Here is a 16,231-nt window from a genome sequence, read left to right as displayed (position 1 = left end):
AAGCAAAATAGATAGATAGATAGATAGATAGATAGATAGATAGATAGATAAATAGAAATGTGGTATACCAGGAGCAATATCGGAATGTAAGATTGGATTCGTTCACGTTCTCGAACGAACATCTGTTTTCTCGCACTTCCAATAATTCTGATCTCGAGTTACTACTGTTATCTATATTATGCTCTTCCCCTTTTGATTTTAATTTGCTATTGCTTGTTCTTTTTTCTCTCTCTTTCACTCTCTCTCTCTCTCTCTCTCTCTCTCTCTCTCTCTCTCTCTCTCTCTCTCTGTCTCTATCTGTCTCTATCTATCTCTTTCTCTTTGTCTCTCAAGGATTTTCTTACAAAGAATAGAATTTACAAGAGAGCAACGAAGTTGAATCGATCTTTCCGTTTGAAGTGCACATTCTATGTTGTCTTTTATATTTTCAACGTGACCTTTTTTTTCCGGTTCGATTGTTCTTCCGGATTTCATATAAATAATTGATAAGAATGGTTGTTAGATAAGAATGATTATTTGGAATGCGAAATTAATTACGTTTACGTGTCTATTTCTGTTACATCATTATGAGGATTGAAAAGGTTTTCCACGTACACTTACGAGTGTTTTAGATATTTGCGAAGAGAAAAAAGGAAAAGTAAATAAATAAATAAATAATTGTTATTATTATTATTATTATATAACAAGAATTAACTCTTAAATATATTTTGTTATAGTATGCGATGTTATTGATGTTTAATATTGTCACGTGATAATATAAAAATTTTTTCAAACGAATCAGGATAGTATAATTTCTTTGTTTTTTTTTTTTTAATATTATCTCTATTTTAATTTTTATCTAATAATTGATACATTTCTTTTCCCTTTAATTTTACAGAGAGAGAGAGAAAGAGAGAGAGAGAGAGAACGAAACAAAATGAATAATAGATTATTATCTACGTCAAAGGATTAATGACAAGATTCTAATTTAATTTTTTTTAATTAAAACTCTCGTAAGATCTTTTAAATTTATAGTTCATTATTTAAAAACACTTGAATAAGTTTTAAAGTTTAAGAAGTTTTGATTAAATCATTATTTTCGATCTAATCACAATGATATTTTCGACGTCGGCTTTCGAAAAGAAAAAAGAATAGAAAAAGAAAGAGAAAGAGAGAGAGAGAGAGAGAGAGAGAGAAAAAGAGAGAGAAACAAACGTTCCCCATAAAAAACCGCACGATATCTCGGTATACAACAAGTTAAATGAGGAAATTTACTTTCCTCTTCGTTGAGTATCGATTTAAAAATAAAAAATCCATTATTCGCATATATATATACATATATATATATATATATACATATATATATATATATATATATACATATACACATACCTACACGTACACATATATATATATAGAGTGGTACAAAATAACCGGCAATAAATTCAGAGCTTTTAACTTCGTAAATTACCGTACAAATTTTAATTGTTATTATTACTTTGTCCAATATTTCTTTTTCTCCTTTATCATCATCGTTATTATCAATTGACAATATAAATGGAAAAAAAAAAAAATGAAACGAAAAAGAAAAAAAAAAAGTGTACTTCACAACGCACGTTACAAAATGATCATCTGTGCGTTCATTTTGTATTTTTCTTTTCTAATTTTTTTTTTGTTTTTATTTCATTTATTTTTCTTTCTTTTTAATTAAAAACTTTTCAAAGGCACTCGACCACTATTACTTCCACGAATTATTTAACGCCAAGACTTTTTAATTTGGTCCACCGCAACGTATTTTGAATAAGAGATTGAAGAACTGACCACACACAAAAAAAAAAAAAAGATCCATAACTTTGAGATCAGAAGAGTTTGAAGGCCATCCTTTTTTTTTTCTTTTTTTTTTTTTTTGAAGGCCATGAGAGTTTGAAGAGCATCTTTATCAAAAATCTCTCGGAACAATTTTTTGCAGACTCTGATCGAAGAATTTGCATCATCAGCAGATGTTCAATATTGCCGTAGGATCCAATGCCTGTTACCATGGATAATGTCCGGTTGCAAAAAATCTCCTATTTAAAATACGTTAACGTGGAACAGCAAAAATCTTTGGAAAAGACCTTGGGAAAAAGATTTGACATGAAATAATCGAGAAGGAGGAGTGTTAAAGTGTTATCGTCTAAAACTTATTAAAAAAAAAAAAAAAAAGTAAAAGAAAAAAAAAATATGAAAGAAATAAAAAAAAATAAAAATAAAAAAAAAATCATCATCCTGACGTTTCTATTAAATGTAAAGATGATCGTTACGGATTATAAATCGTCCATTATAAAATATAACTTTTTTATTTGTTATAAATTAATAATAAATAATATTAATAATAATATTAATATTAATATTAATATTAATAATAAAGAAAAAAAAAAAAGTTAAAAAATAAAATAAAGTAATATAAAATACGTTGAGAAATTTATAGAGTCAAAAAGATCTGAAGTTATTGTCAGTTATTCTGTATCACCCTGTATTCATATATATATATATATATATATATACACACACACATACATACGTATGCATGTATTATATTGCCTGAGAAAATGTCGATGTTCCCGTCGGAATAAAAGAATTTGGAGGGTGGGTATATTCTTCACTTACCCCTTCTTAGCTTCAGGGTGACGGGGTCCGATGAGAGCCGCAGACATTTCAGCACTGAAACAGAAAGATGCTGAGAGAAAAGAGTAAAAAATAAAAAAGATGAAGAGAAAGGGAGACGTCGGGGAGATGGAGAAAGAGTGAAAGAGAGAGCCTGACAAGGAGAGGGAGAGAGAGAGAAAGAGAGAGAAAGACAAGGAGAGGGAGGAGAGAGGAGAGAGAGAGAGAGAGAGAGAGAGAGAGAGAGAGAGAGAGAGAGAGAAGTAAAGGGAATGTCCTGAAAGAGCGCGAGTGAGAGAGAAAGAACAAGGCAACCTCGAGAAGTGGGTGGGTCTGGTGACTGGAATGAGAAGTACGTGGGTCGACCTGCTGCTTTCTACGTTGAGGTAGAATGCGTCTATAAGCTGAACTGAGTTTAGAAGGCAACTGTACGACATTGCTAGCGATAAGTTATGAAGGTTATCAATATGGATAGTAAAATTACTCTTTTCATATATCTTTCTTTCTCTATCCCTCTCTCTCTCTCTTTTTTTTCAATTCACATGTTTCCGTGTCCGTACAAAAATAAATAAATAAAAGAATTTCTTTTGCACATATATTCCCTCTTTCTCTCTCTCTCTCTCTCTCTCTCTCTCTCTCTCTCTCTCTCTCTTTCTCTCCCTCTCTCTCTTTCTCTCTTTCTATCTGTTTTTGACTACGCCGTTTTTTTTTCTTTTTTACAATAAAAATAAATAAATATTGAATACCGATCATTCCAACTTCGTTTTTTTTTCCTTTTTCTCTTTTTTCCTTTTGTTTTGTTCTTTTCTTTTCTTTTTTTTTCTTTTTCTTTTTTTTTCCTTTACTTTACAATAAAAATAGATAACGATTTGTTCTCTACGTTTCATTTTTCCTAGGATGAAATTCATATATATGTATATACGAGTATTATTTTTTTCTTTTTTTTTTTTCCTTTTCATCTTAATTTAATAATAATAAATTTATATTACACGATTTTACGAGCTTTGTAGTTTAAATTGATTGCAAATGGATTTTGTTTTTTTTTTTCCTTTTTCTAAGAAAGACGTCATCCAAGATACGCCATTTTACTTGCCTATCAATTCATTGCAATTAGACTAGTTTGGATCGTGTTACATTCAATATATATAAAATCTTCTCGATAGAGAATTACCAAGCATGCATGATAAAATAACAAAACATATACATACTGTTACTACTATTACTACTACTACTGCTACTACTACTACTACTACTACTATTACTGTTGTTACTAGTACTACTACTGCTATATTTCTCTCAAGAGAGAAACATCAAGAGAGAATTGCAACATGAAATACACGAGGAACTCGTTAAGACGCGACATTAACGACGCATTAACAGGTTTTTCTCAGCATCATCGTAATACATAGTTCGCTAAGCTTACGAAGAATCACTGGCTTGATCTAAAGTTCAAAGTTCGCCAGACGTCTTTTGCACAGAATACAAAAAAAAAATACATATATATATACATATGTGTGAACATATATTTATATATATAGAATGAAGTTGAAAGAAAAAGAGAAAAAGGGAGGAGAAAGGAAAGAGAGAGAGAGAGAGAGAGAGAAAGAGAGAAAAAGAAACAGAAAAGGATGAATTTCAACTTATCAAATTAAAGAGTAGACTTAAAAGAAAGATATATTACCTCAACTTGAAATTGTCATAGGTCAGGAGGTTTATATACATACTTATATACATACGTACATATATACATACATACATACATACATACATACATACATACATACATACATATATATATATATATATATATATATATATGTATGCACACATATAAAAGCTTACGAGGGTTGCTTTTACGCTAACTAGTTCAGACAGAGTTCTATTCTAACACATATAATAATATCACGCGTAAACCGAGATAAGGTGGATGGACCTGCAAATTCCACGGACATAATTCCACAGTAGAAATACGGAACATACATTTCCATGCGATTTCATATTCCTCGCACGTTCCGCACGTTAAAAATACTTTTCAACTATGTTCCATGACATCCGGACGGACGCATTTCATCAAGGAAATATTCTCCTTCCTTGAGATTACTTATTTACGTATGTATATACATGTATCTATGTATGTATGTACAAGGGAGGACATGGCCCACGTAGAAATTAAACACATTTAGATTTAATAGATTAGATAACAGATGGTTTATTCTAATATTAGTTTTACTTGTGAATTAGTTTGACAAAAAAAAAAAAAAAAAGGAAAAAAAAAAGAAATTAAAAGAGAAAAATAAATAAAAGATAAAAGATTTAATATCAAATGATTCTCACTGAAAGAAATGAAATCGAGAAAATTCATTATTATCTATTCTCAAGGAAGATAAAATTGAATGAATTTAAATTTATACCCGACGCTTATTCTAATTTTCATTTTAATCGTAAATTCGTTTGAGAAAGAAAGAAAAAAAAAAAGAAAAGAAAAGAAAAGAAAAGAAAAGGAAAGATGATACTTAAGAGAAGAGAAGAAAAAAGAAAAAGAAAAGAAAGTAAATAATTCGTTATTACGTTCTTCGCGTAGAAATTAAATGAATTTAGATTTATTAGACCAAGGTACATTACATTCATTCTAATTTTTATTTTATTCGTAATTCGTTATGGAAAAACGGAAAGAAAAAAAAACAGGAAAAACAAAAACAAAAAAAAAAAACAAAAAAAAAAAAGAAAAGAACAATGAAATAAAAGAGAAGAAAAACAAAAGATGATTTTTATTAACTTTCTAACTTTGAAAAAAAAAAGAAAAAGAAAAACGAAGATAAATCTTGAAACTAATAGAAGTAACTTATTATTACGTAGGATGTAGATACAATACGTGAGAGATATGTACTTTCGTTCAAAGTACCGAGAGGTCTAAGGGTTTAACAAATGGGATCAAAAAGGTCAATCGAGTAGTCAGTCTTACAGGCGAACGTTCAAATTTACGTTCGCATATATATATATATTGTTTAACTACTTCGATGACGTAATACTTACTATATAAGATAAATTCAAAACTCTCGCTACTCAATAGGATTAATCATTGTAGGAGGATCTACTGAGATAACGCGATTTATATCGATCATTGATGAAAAAAGAAAAAAGATTGAGACAGAAAGAAAAGAAAAAAAGAGAGGGAGAAAGAGGGGGGAGAGTGAGAGAGAGAGAGAGAGAGAGAGAGAGAGAGAGAGAGAGAGAGAGAGAGAGAGAGACAAACATACACGTAAAATAAAGATTTTAAGTGAAGAGAAAGAAAAAGAGAAAGAGAGATACACACGTGCGCGCTCGCGCGCATAAAATAAAGATTTTAATCTCATAGAAAGAGAAATACACATATACAATACAATCACAAACAGATAGGACAAAGATATATAAAAAGTAAAAAATTGTAACTTCATAGAAAGAGAAAAATAAAGAGAAAATAAATCAATCTTACATATTCTGTTTTCCAATGTATTGTCGAGTTCTATTTCTATCGCCATATTCTAATCACTTATATACGTGTATACGTGTGTACGTGTTTGATAATATTTCTGACAATTTTACGTTTCTAACATTAAAAAAGTTAAATATGAATAAAACTGTGGGAAAGAAAAGGAGCCGTCGTTGCATGGAGTCCGCCTGGATGACGTTTCGAGACTCGTTGACGGGGCACATTCAAGAGAAATGAGAGTCGGAAATGAAAGTCGGAATAATCGATAATAGAGGAGTATCGATAGTCACGAAAATTACGAAAGAATGCAAAGTCGAAAAGTAAGAATCGATCGGATGAAAGGATATAAATGTCGAATGGACAAGTCAGTTCTCGGTTTTTCTTTTTCTTTTTTCTTTTCATTTTTTTTTTTACTTTTTCTTCTTTTTTCATCTCTCTCTCTCTCTCTCTCTCTCTCTCTCTCTTTTCTTTTCTTTTTTTTTTTCTTTTTTTTCCCACCATTTTTCTTTTACACTCGCGCAAAATCGTTGGACGTAGAGCTGCCTCGATAGTAACACGCAAGAATCCATAGATCCATAATCAAACACTGGTAACAACGCCACGTAAAGCTCGATCCTTTCTTACGTAATAATGCATTTTTATGAGCACGCTCAATGGAACGAGATTTTCACTCCGGAGATTAATACGTTCTCGCGATGGAGAAAATGTATGCGTGAGTGAGAGAGAGAGAGAGAGAGAGAGAGAGAGAGAGAGAGAGACGAGAAACGAGAGACGAGATGATCGATCAAAAGTGAAAAAAAAAAAAAAAGTGAAAAATAAAACGAATAAGAAATTCACAAGCTCTTTAATATTAAAAATAAAATATCAAGCAAACAAACGAACAAATGAAATAATGAATGATTTGAAAATTCGACCAAAACCCCGAAAAAATATCAAAGATAAGGGGGGAAAAAAAAAAATAAAGAAAGAAGATGAAAGAAAAGAAAATTTTGACAACAATCTAGGAAAGACTTGGAAGATTCGATTAAAAATAATCGAAACGAACGTAAAAAAAAAAAAGAAAAAAAAATTGTCAACGATTACAAAAAAAATTTTTAACCGCTCATACAAACTATATATCTACAGATACATAAATAGGTATTATATACGTATAAATGAGGGTACCAAATAATAAGATGTAAAAAAAAAAAAAAAGGAATCGAAAATGTCTAAATTAAGTTAAAGAAAAAAAAAAAAAAAAAAAAGAAAAATCAGTGTGTTCTTCTTACCTTCTTTAGTACTAAATCGGTTGACATCGACTTCGTTCACCCTAAGTATGACGTCACCGGCCTCGACCTGCAAAAAAAAGAAAAAGATCGTTTCTATGAATCGGTGTCGTTCCAACAAAATCAGCAAAAATGTCCAAACGAAGAGACGTCGGACTAAAGTGATAAATTAAATGTAAGAGAAAGAGAAAAAGAAAGAGAAAGAGAAAAAGAAAGAGAAAGAGAAAGAGAAAGAGAAAGAGAAAGAGAAAGAAGAAAGAGTGAGAGAGAGAGAGAGAGAAGATAAAAGCAAAACAAGAGGTTGCGGCAAGTAAGCAAGTAAGTAAGTAAGCAAGCTGCAAGTGTTATTGCTACATGTCGGAGAAAAGTTTAAAGAGAATAGAAGAAGAGGAATGCATCGTCAACGGGCGATGCAGCCATCGTTGCAGTGCTCGCACACGGTTTTAGAGCACTCGTCGAAGGTCAGTGCACTCGAAAAGTTTTCTATCCTTCTCTTTTACCATACCGCATCACACCGTACTGTACCACACCACACCACACCACACAACATACTACACCACACATTACATTCCATCTCTTTCCACTCTCTCTCTCTTTCTCTCTTCTTCTTCTTCTCTCTCTCTCTCTCTCTCTCTTTTTTATCTCTCTTTCTCTCTATCGCACGTGTTCTCGTTCGTTTTACCACTCGAAATCTCCTCGATTTCATGAAGCACCGCTTTTCCTCGTGACGGCCTATATTTAGAAACAACTTCCGTACTACATTAATGCACTATCGATCTTGGCAAATGCATCGCGATAAGGTAAGATTCCTTATTTGCGTGTACCTATAGCTGCGAAAACAGCCGAGGGAGATAATTCGATAGAACAGAAATAAAATTTTCAAGGATTTGTCTAATTTAGATTCTTCAAATTATATATATATATATATATATATATATGTGTGTGTGTGTGTGTGTGTGTGTGTGTGTGTGTATGTATTTATGGGATGAATCAAAAGTTCCTAGGGTTATTCGAAAGATTCTCTAGATAATTTTGAAGTCAATTATTCGTTCCCAAAGCCTTTTAGTCTAATCTGTTTTTTCCACTCTTCTTTTTCTTTTCTATTCTTTTTTTTTTTTTTTTAAAGATTGTAAAACTACAAGATTTACAAGTTGTAAAATTACAAAGCCTAAAAAGTCTCAAAAAAGAGTAATTGATATTTTAAATCATCTAGGAAATTTTGAACATATATATATATACACACATACACACGCGCGCACACATATCGTTTATCTAATTCATTCATATTCATCTGAAAAAAAATAAAAAATCGATATTTCTCGAATTTAAAGAATATATATTTTCTCGACATTTTTCTTCGAACATTCATTAAAGTCAAAATGTAATAAAAAATTATGTGTATAAATAAATAAAATAAATAAAAAAGAAAAAAGAATAAAAAAAAGAAAAAAAAAAAAGAAAAGAAAGAAAGAAAAATGATGAAATTGCATATCCGTTTCTCACGTTGAAATGTTGGATCATTAAATCGTTATAAATCATTATCTGTTAAGACTTAGCAGTTAAGATATTAGTTAATGCGTAGGTGTATTCAAGTAGACTCGTAAAAGAACTATACGTTCACTCGCACTATCATTTTGATGTCTCAGTACTTAAACGCATCGTTGTCTCGGATAACACCTTCCGGGCTGGAGAATGTACGTGTGTCTCTATGTATGCGTCTATGTATATGTCTAATTTCTTAAAATGTAAAGAAGTACATGCATGAATACATTAACATTAAGAAATTTATGACTTCCCTGTGCGATTCACTAATCACGAGATTCGATTTCTTTGGAATAAAATATCTGTATATCGTCGAGATAATAATTAATAACTATTTCTTATTTCGTTCGATCGTTTATTAAAAAATAAAAAATAATAATAATAATAATAATAATAATAATAATAATAATAATAATAATAATAATAATAAAGAAATTACTTGTAAAACGAAACGTCATTTCTAATTCTGATTTATAAACTTCTTTCGTTGACCAATTAATTCATAATTTTTTTTTTGCAGAATAAAAAAATTAAAAGGAAAATAAATAATATAATCTTAAAAGAAGATATATTTCAAATCGTCGAAAAATTTTTAACTTATTTAATAATCTATTTATAGATTATTAAAACCATTTTTAAATCTATTTCCTTAACTAATTAATTTATAATTTGTTTGCGTAATATGAAATAAAAAAGATAAATAATGTAATACTAAAAAAAAAATATTTTGAATTGTTGAAAAATTAATAAAATTAACTAAAAATTATTGCTATTCAATAGCACAGTGTTGATTTAAAAAAAAAAAAAAAAAAAAAAAAAAAATATTGCGTAAGATTTCTTTGCAAGTATTCACGTTATTAATTTGTAAAATGCTTGGAAAAACGAATAGAAAAGAGAAAAGATGTAAGGAAAATCTGACACGGTGACGTGTTTTGAGTCTACAAATTACTTTCGAGTGCACCGCGTGCAGGTCGATGCATCCTGTAACAGATTTTGGTTAACCGGGTCAGAGGGCAGGGACGGGATTTTTCGAGGCATGTTTCACCAATAGATTATCAAGAGTTCGTAACGACGAAGTTGCGTGCGTGTGAACTGTGCATGTACTTACATAAAACGATGATTAGACTTTCTCCTCTAAATTCTCGAGAAATTTTTATTCAAATCTTGAAAGAACCGCTTTTTTGATAAATAAAGGAAAAAAGAAAAAGAAGAAAAAAAAATTTATCGAAATATTTCGATAACAAGATACTAATGTTGAATACTGTTTAATGTGACATATTATAAAGAAACAATCAAAGATGATAAAAATGTTAGGGTAAATATTAAAATTAATAAAAAAAAAAAAAATAAATAAATAAAATTAATTTTTTGAAATCACTGATGAATTATTTGTTACATTTTTGTTGTTGTTAAATTGTATATGATGATTAATTATCGAAGTTATCATCCTTATACTTCCTACGAAATACTATAAATATAAATATATATTTCATTCATGTATATATAATATATATGAATGAATGTTTATTTATACTATCATTTACATTATTTTATTGTGTATGTTGTTTTTATTAAATTGGATATAATAATTATCAAAGTTATTATCATTTTATATTTCTAGTGAGATAAATCAATAAATAAATAAATATTAATAAATACTTAATATAAATAATAAATAATATTATATATATATAATAAATACATTATATATATATATAAATGTGTATTTTCGAAAATTCGAATTTCTAACACTATCGTCTTATTTTTACTACATTATTATTATTATTAAAAAAAAAACAATAAATAAATAAATAAATAAATAAATAAATAAACAAATCAAAATAAAATGAAATCAAAACAGAATATAAACCGTCGACGTGTAATTATTTTTCTATTAACTTAATAATTTTTAATAATACAGAAAAAAAAAATATATACATTCCTATGCTTTCTTCTTAGTTTTCACCTATAATTATGTTTTTATTCTCATCGCTGATGATTATATTTAACTGTTGATAATAATGAAAATGGTAATATTTAACGGGTCGATGAAAAAACGATGTGCGAAAGTCAAAACTCGAATAAAGTCCTGTTACGAAAGTACACACACACATACACACACGCACACACACTCGATGGGTACGCTTCGAGCAAGTCGTGCGAAATCATTAATACCTGGATAAGAACGGCTCTGCACCACTTTCTACGTGGGCAGACACGCAATTGCATGGTGTAGTTCTACGGCCTTTAGTACGTGCCTCGCAATGTTACTTGCGCATAATTTATATTCACAGCTCAAATTTATCGTCCCCAGGTATATACATACCTTGTTATTAAGAGACGACCGACTTGATAATAAATATTTAATATTTTTGAATACATATGAATACGTATACTTACATATATATATATATATATATATATATATATATATATATATATATATATATATGAAGTTTAACCATTATTCAATTTTCTAATTAATTTACATAAAATATCTTACCAATAATATTCTGTATAATGATTTCCTGGTTTATATAATAATAATAATGTATTATAATGATGTTCAATTATAATCATCTTTTTTTGTCAATTTTTTTTTTTATCGTGAGTTGCAGACGGTGTGTGGGAAGTGTGGGAGGAGGGAGGGGGAAGCAGGCGATGGGGATAGATAAAGAGATCTTCGTACGATCTCGAAAGAAAAATTATTTGAAAAATTGAAAGAAATATTATTGATCTATATAAAATCTATTAAATTAAATTATTATTTTTATCCATTCTAAACAGGTTAATTATAATCAGATTGAGGTATGACATATTTATGTTCGCTTGTATCGTTTTATCGTTAAAATAAATTATTCGAAGGAAAATTTAATGAACATTATCGATTTTTAAATAAAATCGATTTAAATCGATAATTTGTTAATTACGATTAGATTAATGTATAATTAATTTTTCCTCGTACACATATTATCGATATCAAAAAATAATTATTGAGAAAATTTCAATGGCGAACGTTACATCGAATTATACAAAGTGGGCCAAAAGTTTCTAAACGATATCAAAAATCGATCATTGCTCTTTGAATTAATTTTTCTTTTTTTTTTTTTCTTTCCCCCTTTCAGATTCAGAAAAAGTTTCTGTTCTTGTAGTTTCACAATTTAAAAAAAAAAAGAGAGAGAGAAAGAGAAAAAAAAAAAATTATCTTTAAAAATTAGCTCGAAAAAGAGTAAGAGAATTTTTAAAATCACTCTAGAAACACTTTTGGCCCATCTTGTACATAATGAAATTTATATTCAACATTTTCATATTATAATTTATAATGAGATTAAACTATAGTGCATCTTTTTTGTATTTTTCTTCTGAACAAAATTAATAATTAAAAAAAAATAATAATAATAATAATAATAATAAATAATAATAATGTAGAAATTTATAAATTTAAATGAATATTTAATACACATACACATACACATACACACACGCACACACACGCACACACGCACATACACACATATATATATATATATATATATATATATATATATATATATATATATATATATATATATATGTTATAATAAATACTTCAAAGAAGAAAACTATGCGGAATTGGCGGGCATAGTTGGAACATTCGAGATGTTGTTGGACTAAAATATTTTAGCGCACCTTAGATATCTTCCTTCTACGCATATACATATATACATACTTACATACCTACATGAATACATACATACATACATACATACATATATACATAACACGATATTTTGCCAAAGTGACGCAACATGAGCATCTTTAGTCGCTCTTTGACAGTTTGGAGGTGCACCAATTAACTCCTAAATTTAGATAACAATATTTGAACAGACAAATAGTTCGTTTGAAGATAATTCCCTCGCGACGAGGGAAAAAAAGAAAAAAGAAAGAAAAAGAAAAACACAAATCAAAATTGTGTTTGGTCGTTAATGATGTTCGAAATAATCTCAAGCACTTTTTTGCCATCGTCGTTTTTTTCGTTTTCTAAAGTGTCTACAAGATAATTCGATTTAGACGATTTATGGATAGACGATTTTACACTTTGTAACAAAGATCATACACACACACACACACACACACACACACATATGCATACACACGCACATATATATATATGTATATATATATATATGTATATATATATTCATACTCATTTACGTTCATTAATCCGAGAAAAGTAAAATCAGTCGGCGCGAAAGCGAAATAAAAATCGCGTAATTAAACCTGTAAATGTTACAAGAGAAATCGACTCGACTCGACTCGACTCGACTCGACTCGACTCAACTCGAATTGAATCGACTGTGAAAAGTCATCCTCGTGTGGCGTCGTATTTCCTGGACACGCAATTGCACGATAAATCGACGCACTGATAAATCCTATCCGCTATCACTGAATAAATTTGTTCCGAGTAATTATAAGATAATAATTGAAGGACACAGAAAGAAGAAATAAATAAATAAAAAAAAAACAAAAATAAATAAATAAATAAATAAATAAATAAAAATCAATTGACTTATTTATTTACTTATCTATTTATATGAAAAATACCTCACGTAACGGGATGTACCTCACGTAATCGAATCTTTCGCCGTCGTTCCTGTCCTTTCGAAAAAAACGATGAAACGTTTGAAAACACTTTAAACACCCATGAAATTTACAGCACATTTGATGATAAAAAATAAAAATAAAAAAAGAAAAAATAAATAAATAAAAAATAAATATAAAAATAAAAATGAAAAGAATAAATACAGGAAAAGAAAGAAAAAGAGAGAGAGAGAGAGAGAGAGAGAAAAAGAGAGAGAGTAAATCGCTACGAACACGGTCCAACTATCAAATCCGATCGACTGATGTTGCGCGCGAAATCTCGGTCAGGAATTAGAATTCGAAGACGGTGGGATGCAGGCCAAGCATTGTATTTTTGATCACAACGCGACATTGACTTTCGTCGTTGCATCTTGGCTCGTAAACTATTATCAATAGTCTTCAACTCTTTATAAACCTCAAGCGAGATATATGCCTTCAAAAAAAAAAAAAAAAAAAAAAAAAAAAAAAAATATTTTACATAACAAAAGAAAAAAATAAATAAAGCATCCTTTCCCTAATCTAAATTAATAAATAGGAATAAATAGTGATATAGATATAATTGTAATAATAAATAAATACATATATAATAAAATGTCATTATTAGGAACATTTAAATTATATATATATAAATATAATTTATGTCGCTAATTATGAATAATAATAAAAATGCATGTGAGTGAGTGGGTGTGTGTGTATATTGTTCTTTAAAAAAAAAAGAACTTAAATTTCATTCAAACAATTGCAAATAATTAAATACAATATAAATCACATATTCGTTAGAAATAATATTCAAAGAAATCGTCAAGAGATCATTTATTTTCTTTTTCTTTTCTTTTCTTCTTTTTTTTTTCTTTTTTTTTTTTTTTTTTTGAGCCATCCTGTATATACGTACTTTGCGAAGTATTATAAGGTTTCCTTCGTAAACGATGGACAACGGAACGACCAAATCGGATTTTAACGAGGCTCGTATACGCATACAACGATACGTCCTGAATATTAGTGATTATCCTTCCGGTGCTTAACGACAACAACAATGACGACGGACAACGATGATGACGACGCCAACGACGACGGCGACGCTGACAACGATGATGTACCGTTAATCGATGCTTGCTCACCGATCGGCTTTAATTAAAACTCCCGAACGCGACTCGTCGGTTTTTTTCCCTCTCTGTGATCGTTTACCCTTCTCTCCCCCTTTTCAACCCTCTCCTATATCTTTCCTCTTTTTCCTCAACCAATCTCCCTTTTTTCTTTCTTTCTTTCTTTTTTCTTTTTTTTTTTTTTTTCTACATTTTTACCGATGCACAAAGCGCATTCGATTAGATTTCCGAAGAGCATACGCAATAATTGCCACTCGATACCGCTTTTCATCGGCTATCAAAATGGAATTTTTTCTTTGATATCAATGACATCGGCTTTCAATGAGAATCAAGTTTTTCGTCTCTCTCTCTCTCTCTCTCTCTCTCTCTATCTCTCTCTCTCTCTCTCTACCTCTATTTCTCTCTTTCTATTCCATTGTACAAATGTACACATTGAAAAGAAATTAATACTAGGAGAAGAAAAAAAGAAGAAAAGGAAAAAAGAAAAGAAAAAATAATGTCTATCCTAGCAGAAATTATTATCGATGTTATTATAGAAAAAAAAAATATAATTATAATTGAGAAATAATTGCGTCATAAAATATTTATATAAATATTTGATAATAAATATATAATAGTAATAATAATATATATCTAAATATAATATATATAATAAATTATATATATATATATATATATATATATGTATAACATTTTATAATTGCATTTACAAACTTGAAAATAAAATCTGATTTATATTACATAGATTACGTCATCGTTTTATGATCGATACGTTGAAATGACGTCCTCGATTGCATTCGATACTCGATGGTAAACCTTTTTCTCGTCGAACTATCAAACTCGATATTTAATTATTAAGTTTTCACAAATACACATAAGCGTGTGCGCACCTGTATATATATATATATATATATATATATATATATATATATATATATATATATACAGGAAGCCCATACATATACAGGAAAAGATGGTAGAATGGCAACTCGTTTGCATACCACGATGAATTTCATACGTAACAACACCGCAGATGTAAGTGCCTGCTGTTTCTTACGTAATGGGAGCCGTTAGGCTAACCACCATTGACGAACCACTTCCGATCATTGAGTACTATCCCGTCCGTGGTTATCTTTTTCAAGGCCGTATTCAAGAGGTCTCTCTCTACCCTCAACCTCTCTCTTTCTCTTTCTCTTTCTCTCTCTACCCTCAACCTCTCTCTTTCTTTCTCTCTCTACCCTCTCTACCACCTCACTCTTTCTCTATCTCTCTCAAACGATTCTTATCTCTTTCCCTCTTCAATCAAGAGAACGCAATTGCAGCGGTCTCGCTGTTCGATAATCGATATCGTGAACCACCGTCTAGACGCAGAATGAAAACGTTCGACTATATCGATATTGAACACAGTGCACTATATAGTTACTAGATACGTATTATATACAAGCAATATCCGAGGTGTGATTCACGATTATCTAATGTACACAGAGATATATATCCAGGGGGAGGTGGAGAGAGCAATTGGTGCAGAGGTGAAGGGAAGATAGAGAGAGAGAGAGAGAGAGAGAGAGGAGAGCCAAGGTCCTTTCACCTATAAACAGGATTTTGTGGTC

General features: G+C 29.7%; 1 protein-coding gene across 1 annotated transcript in view; it reads right to left on the bottom strand.

Moving 5' to 3' along the window:
- Positions 1–16,231, bottom strand: part of Efa6 (Exchange factor for Arf 6) — a 67,971-nt gene that overhangs the window by 15,183 nt on the left and 36,557 nt on the right. Inside the window, exons 4-5 of the mRNA XM_035880191.2 lie at positions 7,360–7,426; positions 2,626–2,679 (exon numbers count right to left, since the gene is read on the bottom strand). Coding sequence (XP_035736084.1) covers positions 2,626–2,679; positions 7,360–7,426 — 121 coding nt within the window. The remainder of the gene's footprint in view (positions 1–2,625; positions 2,680–7,359; positions 7,427–16,231) is intronic.

This window comes from Vespa mandarinia, chromosome 3 (assembly GCF_050613455.1).
Source record: "Vespa mandarinia isolate Hongniang chromosome 3, ASM5061345v1, whole genome shotgun sequence".
NCBI classification, from domain to species: domain Eukaryota; kingdom Metazoa; phylum Arthropoda; class Insecta; order Hymenoptera; family Vespidae; genus Vespa; species Vespa mandarinia.
Note: the sequence above shows the minus strand (reverse complement) of the source record. Positions and strands in the feature narration are given on the sequence as shown.